A 10,754-nucleotide genomic window follows, 5' to 3' on the forward strand; every position below is an offset into this window, starting at 1 on the left:
ACAGATTTTTGATGCACTTACTGCTAATGTCTAAGGATAATTTTGCATAAAGGACTCAAAAAATATGTGCTGAAATCAGATAACTGCCTTCCTAACTGAACTACAATCAACCTACTGTATTTCAATGAAATTTTTTTTAAAAGAGGGTAAAGAGCTGGGCAGTTTTAGCAGACTCGCATTTCAATCATAATTTACTTGTTAGGAATGTAGACCATACAATGGTATCCAAAAGCAAAAGGCATAATTAATAGTAAGAAAGATAAATCAGCCATCCTTGAGATTGAGCCACATTTCTAAGGAGTGCTTTTACATTAAAATGACCGCAGCATAGGGGGACTTTTCTTTGCAACACAACAGAATGCAGAATGGCAATGTAATGAATGTTCTAAACTGAAATTTAAGAGTTTTGGATTAAAGGGCCAGACTAAAGGCTAGACTGTATATGAAATACCTACTAAAACATTTTTAGATTGGAACATCAATACAGAACTAATTAAAAATGTACATATAGGATGACAACTATAAACACATCAGAAAAATTTACATGCTTTTCTCTTTAACAAAACTGCCAAAGTAGAAAGAATAATATAAGCCCTACATGTTTTGCCTAAATGCTCTGCCAAAAGTCTCAATGATATATATGATGCCTTCAAATTGAGCTAGCCTCATTAATATGAAACAGTAAAAATAGGTTTGCTCTTTATGTTAAAACTTTATAACTATGATATGTAAATCAGAAAATGTAGACCACATTAATTTCTTTATTAATTCAAAATAGAAGTGGTGAGAAGAACTTACTGCAACAATCATAATTGCATTATCCAAAAAGCCAAACCCTACGAAAGGTATCGCATTGTGGAAGAATACTGAAAAACATCAAGAACAGAAAAATATATTTTAAAATTTCCATAACTTCAGAATTACAAAAACAGATCATATGATTAAAGTCTCCAAAACTGACTTGATAATCTTTAGAATTTGCTTACTCCTATAAGTTTCATTACTTGATAAAAGTTATACTGAGAAAATAAAAAAGTATAACATGCAAAAATAATTGTTACACTTTTATATAAATTGCCAAAGTACAGTCAGTATCAGATTAACTGAGTACTTTTATTAGATAAACATTAAAACTCTTGAGTTTCATACTATATCCCCAAAATAGCTCCTTAAACCAAGTGGTTATATGTGTTAAGTGATTTTGGAGGTCTTTCTTTCTTTCTTTCTTTCTTTTAATGGTGTTAAGTCCACAGAAAGAATAATTAAGATATTACTCCAAAGTTATTAAAGTTTGATTATCATTATAGTGACTTCAACACCAATGAAACCTGATAAGCGGTTAAAAATAAAAAACCACTTCAGCCCACAACCACTATCAAAGACTAAGATCAATGAGAAATAATACAGTACTATTATATATAAAATTATCGCAATTATACAATATTACATGAGATAGTACATAATATGTATATAAGAGGTCATTTTGGATTTCTTCTTTTATTAAGCAAAAATATCCAAGGTCAAAAACAAAATATTTAATTATGAGGATTATTAAAACCTATTAATATGATAAAAATCAAATAGCACACTAATGAAATGGGATTTTTCAAAGACTTTATTTAGCTTTAAAATTCTTTTACTTTTTGCCCAAGACTAGGTACTTGCCTGATAAAACACTCACAATTTTACAAATAGCTTCTAAAATATATACACAATCCCAATTGCCAAAAATATAAATTTAATAGGTCAAGAGTACAATACCATTTTTTAAATGCACTAAAAGAAATATGTACACTGCAGAAAAAGCTACTTAAGTATATCCAGAAATCACCTTCCCAGTGGTCTTTGAAACATAAAAAAGGCAAAATACTATCAAAACCAGTTGGGATTACTCAGTCTATTGGAGTTAACTTGATAGCATCTCTAAAACTGGCCAGTTACAAATATCTTAAAATTTAGGTGGTAAGGACATTAAATTAAGATTATATTAATTGCTATTCTGGTAAAAAGTTGGCCAGTAAAACCAAGGCACTTTGCTACAACAATCACTTTAAACTATAAATATATGTCTATGTTTACACCTAAACACATAATTATTAAAAATTTTACTTTAACCCAAAAGGAAAAATGTGATTACAAAAATATGTATTATATGTTCCACTAGGAACTTGAGATACAAAAGATAAGAATTGGTCCCTGGTTCTTGAAGGATTTTAGGTATGATAATATATCCACATAAATGGTTAATTTCAATATAACCTACATAAAATGATAACAGCATTACACAGTACTATCAATATAGATTTTATGAATCTGGAGAGAACCATGAAAGATTACTTGGGAAGAGAAGTCTTAAAGAATTTTTTAATTGTTTTGGTATATGAGGAATGTTATTAACTTCTAATATAAATTATATTCTACTGTGAGAGAAAAAAGAATCAGCTATTAAAGTTTGTTCTAATTATATAAATTTGTTATATAAGGATCTGCTAATTTGTGATTTTTTTCAATTTCCCTTGAAAAACACTGTAATTCAGCAGCTACTAGCAAATCATACTTAATATCTAGCTTCCATTTACAACCAATTCAAACTCACTACATAATTCTCTTCTTCCATTATCTTTAAAATAAGACACTAAACTTTTTCTATTAGTCAGTCTTATAATATTTATTCCTATCAAAAAGAAAGAACACCAGGAGTATTATAACCGGGTTTTCTTTCTGGTGGCTGCAAGCGAACTTTACTTTTTTCCACTGTTAGGACGCTGACAGAAGCACCTCCACATCAGAACACAGTGCTGCCCAGCCAGGAGCTAGAAGCCCTGTCAGTTCTCTAGCTTAGATCCAAACACATCCTTTTCCTGGGAAGTAAACACATACTGGACTTTTTCTGGGAATTAAAAACATTTCTATAATATGTTTAATTCTCTTTCTTTCTAGATGGTAAAATATTTTAACAATACTGGTATTTTTAAACAACAGTAGATATCCCATAATATTGTGATGTGTCAAACTAAGTTTATAAAGTGCTTCTGCATAATAAATAAAATAATTCACTCATCCAGAAAGATGTGATTCTTCTGTGTTATCAGTGAATGATACAGATATTTCAAATCTTAAGTACAGATGCAAAAATCTTTAACAATTATACAGCCATTACCATATCTCAGCTGTCCTGGGGTGGGTGGTTGAGCTTCCAATTTTTCTAAAGGGGAAAAAAGAGCGTGGGGCAAGAATTAGTTACAGTAGCATGATCTCTTTATCACAATGAAGAAAGTACCAAAAGAATTATAAAATGGGAAAATAAGAGTTTATTTATAAATCATATTTGGTTAATGGACCAAAGTTATCTATTTACAAGAATATTAATCAGTATGGATTAGATGACAAGATTAGCAAACAAAGCTGAACTTCAGTTACAACTCCATCATGGACCCTATAGCCCTGGGTGAACCATGTGTCTTTTGTTTTTCTTTTAAGGTTTTGTGCTTATAGGAGACTATTTACATTATAGCAGACTATTTACACTTCAGAAATAAAACTACTATTTTTTAGGTTGGTAACTCTAAAGGACGTCAAAATATATACAAATAATGATAGTAGAAAAAGAATACATAAAGACAACCAGGTATTACTTTAAATGAGTAAAATAATATTTTTAAAGCAATACAGTTGCAAAGATTAATTTACTGGACTGTGCAATGTTGCTTAATTCCACTTGATAATATACTGGGTTTTTTTTTTGCTTGTTTAAAATTTTTATTTATACAACTGTTTATTTTATTTATTTTTTTATTTTATCCCATTTCCAACTCCCCTTTTCTCCTCATGTACAAAAGCTTTATTTCCATTTTTCCTATTTTCACTTCTTTCTTGTTCCTTCCTTCCTTTCTCCCTCCTTCCTCCCTTATTTCCCTTCCCATTTGAACACTTTCTTCCCATTTCCTAATATCCATTATACATCTCAGACCTTAGTTCCACATTCAGTTTCTCACACCAGAGAAACAATGCAGTTTTTAAACATATGTGTCTGATTTATTTTATTTCACTTAAGAGTATGGTCTCAAGTTCTATCCATTTTAGCAAAAAATGTCTGAAGCTCATCCTTCTTTATGGCAGAGTAGTATTCCACTGCATTTAAAAAAAAATACACATCTTCTATATCCACTCATCAGTTGAAGGACATTTGGGCTGGTTCCAAGATTTATCTATTACAAACTGTGTTGCTATAAACATGGGTGCCCACATATAGCTGTGATGTGATGCTTGTAATTCTTTTGGGAAGATAACAAGAAGAGGTATGGCTGGGTCAAATGGAACCTCTAGTTTCAGTTTTTTGAGAAACCTTCACACTGATTTCCACAGTGGTTGCACTATCCCCACAGCCCCTCCAGCATTTGTTATTGGTTGATTTCTTGATAGCAGCCATTCTTTCTGGAGTGAGATGGAATCTCATAGAATTGTTTTCATTTGCATCTCTCAAATGACCTATACTGAATATTTTTATTTTTGATACTTATACAACTGAATAATAGAGAGTATTCTATACAACAACCAAAAACAGTATTGTTATTCAAAATCAGTAGTAATACATTATTCATGTCATAGTTTTCCCAAATATTAAAGTATCTCTAAGTGCTATCATTATGTGAAGAACTAACAATTACAAAAAGAGCCTACCTAGTCTCATTTCAAGAACCACTTCATCATTTTAAGTTTAAAAGGTAGAGAATTCTGCCTTCTCTATCCTCACTCGATCCAATGTAACAAATCGGTAAGAGACAAGAACCTATACAGTGGATCCCTTTCCTCTAATGATTTAGTACAACTAGATTGTCGAAGGAAACACATTAAAAACTGGAAATATATCTTTTAAAATGTGTATTTATTACTTTACAGCAATATAAAAGCTGAAGAATTTAGTTTTAAAAAGCAAATAAATCTCTACTGGTAATCCATATATTAAAGGAATGTGGTCTATATTTGTGACTGGAATTTTACAGCATTATAATAAGAAATACATTATAATCTGAAGTTTAATCAATTATACCATTCAGAAATTTTTAAAAATAAAAGTTTAAGTTTTCATTTTCCTTTCTTAGAAGTTAAGAAATAAAGATATGTTAATCTTTCTAGAATATCACATCAGGCTTATACATATGCTACATTTTCATTAGCACTATTATCTCAAAATCTACTTAGAAAGCATGCAAAGGTTTCCAAATTTTAAACTAGGAATATAGGATACTACTTCAGTCTAGAGAATTCTCTGATAAAGTAAACATGCAAAGTGGTTACACACCAGAACACTTGTTACCTGCACTGTAATCATCATCATCACTACAGATATGACACTATGAGAGGTCCTTGTCAGCTGATGGGAAACATCTTGAAAGACCAAAAGGTTCAAGAAGCAGGATTTTCCCAACAGAATGAGAATACAGTATATAGAGTCCTTGCTCTTAGTTCAAATTCCCTACACACTGAACAAAATATTTAAAATATTTCACAATTCCTTAGAAATAAAGATAAAAGCTAGGCAAATGGATAATGTTCAGCAGTAAAGAGGGAAAATTATATAATCAATATTCCTAATCTTTCCTATTATACATAAGGTTAAAAAGTAAAGATAATGAAAAATGTTAAGAAAAAAACATATAAAGGAAAGGAACAAAAGCCAAGAGAACCACCACTGGCACAGAGGCAAAAGCAAAATCAAAACACTGCTTCACAAAGAAGGTAAGGAGTTCAAGAGAAATAATCAAGGGAACACTTCCTAGAAAGTAGGAATTTTATTGGAAAATACCCACCAAAAATTTTTTAAATGATAAACTGATCATTTTGAGGCTTCTCACTAAAAACTTTTATCAATTAATTGAATCAAAAGAAAACACGCATCAGAAATTTTTATTTAAGCAGCAGGAGAATATATAGTCTAAGAAAACTTGAAAATAAGCCTACAAGTTTTAAAATGTAACTGCTGCAAACAAGAACCAAGACATATCACGTAAAGGTACAAGATCCCAATGATAAATGTAACTATTGTTTGCTTTAAATGTACCAATAAACTTAATGGGGGTGGTAACTGCTGCTAATATAACCTGCCTGAAAACAGTCACCATAAACCAGAGAAGTTTTATTTCCCCATAGATAGATAGATATGAATTTTCTTCTGCATTTTGATAAATTATGTACAATTACTTTAGAAATGTATTCTACTCTAATGTTATATTAAGTAGAGCGTTAAATAAACCAGTTCTTTCTCTTTAAGTGTGTGGATATGTGTGCGTTTTATGTCATTTTTTCTCTTGTGGATATTTCTAAAATAATGAGATAACCATTAAGATTGTACTTCATCAACCTGTATTTGCTAACATTTTTTACCTCAAACAATTCTAGCTGTCCTTTAAATAATTGCTAAGTAACCTCTTATAAATTCTCCTGCAGAGATAAAACACAATAAACAACTTTCTAAAAGTAATGGAAAAATGACTAAAATAGTTTGATTCTGAAGGGAATCAATACTTAGAAGAAATGGCACTATATTATTGTTTGTTCCATTTAATTGTAATTACTGATATGGTTGGATATAGATTTACTGTATTATTCCTTTGTTTCTCCTTGTCCTTTTTTGTTCCTCTGTTCTTTTTTCTTGCATTCTTTTAACTTAACTGAGCAATTTTTTAAATTCTTCAATAGACTGGGATGAAGTTTAGTTGGTGGAGTGCTCGTCTAGCATGTGAAAGGCCCAGGATTCAACCCCCAGCACTTTTAAAAAGAAAGAAAAAGAAGAGCTCCATCCAACATAATTGAATTTTTTACTAGCAAACAAGCATGTGCATGCATACACATACTCCTACCACAGAGGGTTTCAATTTATCAAGACACTGAAAGAAGAAAAAAAAATTCATCTTACACAAAGTTCTCCCCAAAAAACAGAAGATTTAAAAAAAAATAGTTTCCATATTATTTTTAGGGCAAAATAATACTAATAGCAAAGCCCAAGCAAGAAACTACAAAAGAAAATTGCTGAATAATATCCTTCATGAACACAGCACAGAAATCCTTAACTGAAACGTAACTGTTCTGCTTTCCTCAAGTGTTTATTCATAACAGTGGCAAAAATAACATTCAAACTTCCTCACATTTTTCCCTTCCTTAGGTAATTTTCACTGTTTGAAGAAGTCGCACTTGATAGGATTCCATTTTAAGAAATACCTAAGATAGGAAAATTATCTACAATAATCTATGAGAAAATATTTATACATAAGATTCCTTTCCCAAAGCCGGGCGTGGTGGTGCACGCCTGTAATCCCAGCACTCTGGAGGTTGAGGCAGGAAGATCGCTGGGAGTTCAAAACCAACCTGGGCTACATAGTAAGTTCCAGGTCAGACTCAACTACATAGTGAGACCCTGTCTCAAAACACCAAAAAAAAAAAAAAAAAAAAGATTCCTTTCCTTTAGGGTTCATGTTTTAAAATCTTTCTTGGCAAGTAAACAAGACAGTTACTGCAAACTGTCAACTTACATTATATAAAATCAAATCAAATTTGAAATGAAACTATTTCTTCACCTATTCCTGAAAATTTAAATATATTCAGTTATTATAATACATAGATGATGTTTTTCTCATACAAAATATTCTGGATTTTCACTACAAATTCTGAAAGCACAAGAAAAATGCATTGAATTTTTAAATATAAGAGATATTACACTTACATCGTATTTTGCTGCAGCAATCCAGAAATACTAGAGAAAACAATTTAAGATATGTAAAGCAATTTTTATTAAATGAAATTCATTGCTTAAAATGTACAAAGAAGGAAGTATTCTCTTGAGTTTTCTAATAGCTAAAGCAACCAGAAAAGTACTTGTAAAATACTGTTACTCCCTACATAAAGCAATACTGAATTTCCAAAAAGAATATTTCTTTGATGATTCAGTTATCATAGTATATTTAAATCATATTTTGAAGTTTTATTATTTATTTAGGAGATATAAAACTGAGGGGCAATGTCACATTAAAAAATCAAGGGAGTTAAAAGAGAAATATTAATTTTTTCCTTTTATTTCAGGAATGAAAGTATATTTAACTCACCAATTCTTTAATATTATACTTATAAACAGAAGTATAAAATTTAAGCTTTACACTGCATTCACTTAAAGAAAAGGGAAAATTAGGAACAGAAGGACAAAGGGTAGAAATGACAAATACAATAGGGTAAGGGGGAAAATGAGGAGTAAATGAAAAAATGTAATAAAAAAAGATTCACCAAAGATTTAATCTTTTTAATTGGAGTTTCTTAAAAGAAGGCCTCCCAAGTCACACAAGAAAAGACTCAGACTGATATAGGAGATAGGGCATGGCAAAGCTGGCTGGGAAAATGAATAGGACCTGTCAATTACAAGATCTCAGGGCAACATAAGGACTACACATGTAGAACTTCTTGTGAGCTCCCAAGAGATATGGTAGGCGTAAAAGACTGGACACCACAGGAACCTCAGTATCCTGACTTCCCACAACAACCCACACTGTTTCTCAGATATAGCATATACTTTTATTTTTGCTTTTATCTTCTTTTGTTCTGCCCAACTGCACTCTGCAGATCTGGCTTCTCCCATACGTATTCAACCCTCATTTTTCAAATCAACTTTTGCCACCATTTTTGGCTTGTCTCATTCAATTCCTTGTTAAAGACAAGAAGGACCTGGGATACTTTTGACTGGCTAGTCATTTCTAAAGGAACTACCCAACAACATTTTGGCGAGCCAGCCCAGGATATAGAACAGAACAACTAATTAAAGTGACTGGAAAAAAAATCTAGAAAAGTAACTGTGAGTGTAAAAAATAGAGCCATTCCAAACTCTTACTACTTTTTCTTCAAGAGTAAATGCAATTGAAGCTTTCCCATATGATTTCACTCTGGTTAAACAGTCATCAAGGGACGTGAAATATAAATTAAGCCACTAAAAGGCTTAGAGTAAATACAAGTTGGGCCACAGGGGATCCAATAAGTAGGTTAAAAAGAGCTTTGCTTAGGAAAGTTCTGCCACTACCTAAGACTACCTCATGCAAATATGGACTAGGCAAGGCCAACAGATAGCTAAGCCCCCTTGTCCCTAAGGAGTTAATGGGTCCCAACATGGAGACAAAAGTTATCTTCTGTGGTAAACAATGCCAGCACCATTCTTTGAAGTTCAGGACAGAGATATCTATCTAAGTTTTGCAAACTCTCAAAAAAAGCATTTTGTGGACTTTGGGTCTTCTCCTTCTGCATGAGACACCACCTTAAAGAGTGCAGGCCTAGCTGTCTCCTTTTCTTTATGGGTCCAAAGACAAGCAGATGGAAAATCTATTGGATCTTATCACCACACAGATTCCACCATGACTAGGCTTCATGACTAGGTCATATTTTTAATGAATGGGACAGGTTTGATTCTAACAATTTAAAATAAGAACAGCTTATCTACTATTGTAATACAGTTTAGGGTGGTGGCAAAAGATGGGTATGGAATAGTATTTTACATTATGAGACTATTCTGCAATTATAGTGTTTCTGTTTAATACATGAAAGGTGGAGGGAAATGCCTTATGCTCAGGCTTTTATAACTCTTTATCAAAAGGAATGCCCCAGAACTATGGTACTTCAGTTATGGTACTGGGATATATAGTAGATTCAGGCCAGCCTAGACCATATTAGTAAGACTCTGTCTTCAAAATAATTTTTTTCTGATAAAAGACTCAAAAGTATTAACAAAACTGTAAAATTAAAGGTATTGATTTAAGCATTTGACCTGCTCTTATTAGAAATATATTACTTAACAAGTTCCCAATGACAAATGTAAATACACTGTATACCTACAATGTACCAATAAAAGAATTTAAAAGAAAAAAAAGTCTGTTAATTATGATAAAACAGCTGAGGACTTACAGGGCACATAGGAAAATCCAGCTTTGTTTCACATACAATTAGCAGAGGTCTTCCTCAAGTATACTAATATAGATCCATCTTCTAGGTATGGAGAGGCACTAATGGAACATTTCATGTTAGCCCCAGGTATCTGGTATAAAACTACAAAAACTTCAAATGAGGTCTCAGACACCTATGGCCCAATTGTTGGACATAGCCTTTCTATATTCAACAATCAGAACCCTGAGCCGAGACAAAAGAAAAATGGTACTTAAACACACCTAGGTTATCTAAGGAAAAACTCAGGGACAACTGAGAAAAGGGTTCCTGTCTCAAGTACAAAGGAACTGGACACTGGGCTTAAAATTGCATCAGCCTCTGCCTGGGCCTTCTTCTAAACGTAAGGCACATAATACACCTGACTCTTGGCACTGGAGGTATGACTGACCCTTCACCCAGAGAGAAACTAGGCCAGCCAAAATTCTCATTTCCTCCTCTGATGACTGAAGAGGCCCACGGGAACCTGCAAAGCCCTTATTCATAGATATCACCATTTCCTCTGAGGAACCCCAGGGAATCATGGATGTCATAGGTGAGCCAATTCAACTGCTTACAGATAGAGGAGCAGCTCATTCTGTTTTGATTTTCTTCTCTGGAAAACTGTCCTCTAAATCTACAGCCACAGTTAGGATCAAAGGGACCCCTACTCAGGGTCCTAGTCTTTACTGCTCCTCTGACATATCACTGTGAAGGTCTAATGTTTAATCATGAATTTCTAATTGTCTCATAGTGTCCTATTCTCTTGCTAGGAAGAAGTTTATTAACAAAACTGGGGGGGGGGG

The 10,754-nt window shown here is 32.5% G+C and overlaps 1 protein-coding gene across 1 annotated transcript in view; it reads right to left on the bottom strand.

Annotated features, from left to right (window-relative positions):
- Positions 1-10,754, bottom strand: part of Tmem65 (transmembrane protein 65) — a 47,645-nt gene that overhangs the window by 16,354 nt on the left and 20,537 nt on the right. Inside the window, exons 2-3 of the mRNA XM_033760848.1 lie at positions 3,161-3,205; positions 799-866 (exon numbers count right to left, since the gene is read on the bottom strand). Of these exons, the coding sequence (XP_033616739.1) occupies positions 799-866; positions 3,161-3,205 (113 nt within the window). The remainder of the gene's footprint in view (positions 1-798; positions 867-3,160; positions 3,206-10,754) is intronic.

The sequence above is a fragment of the Fukomys damarensis genome, unplaced genomic scaffold, assembly GCF_012274545.1.
Source record: "Fukomys damarensis isolate Sample0158 unplaced genomic scaffold, DMR_v1.0_HiC HiC_scaffold_5, whole genome shotgun sequence".
Classification (NCBI taxonomy): domain Eukaryota; kingdom Metazoa; phylum Chordata; class Mammalia; order Rodentia; family Bathyergidae; genus Fukomys; species Fukomys damarensis.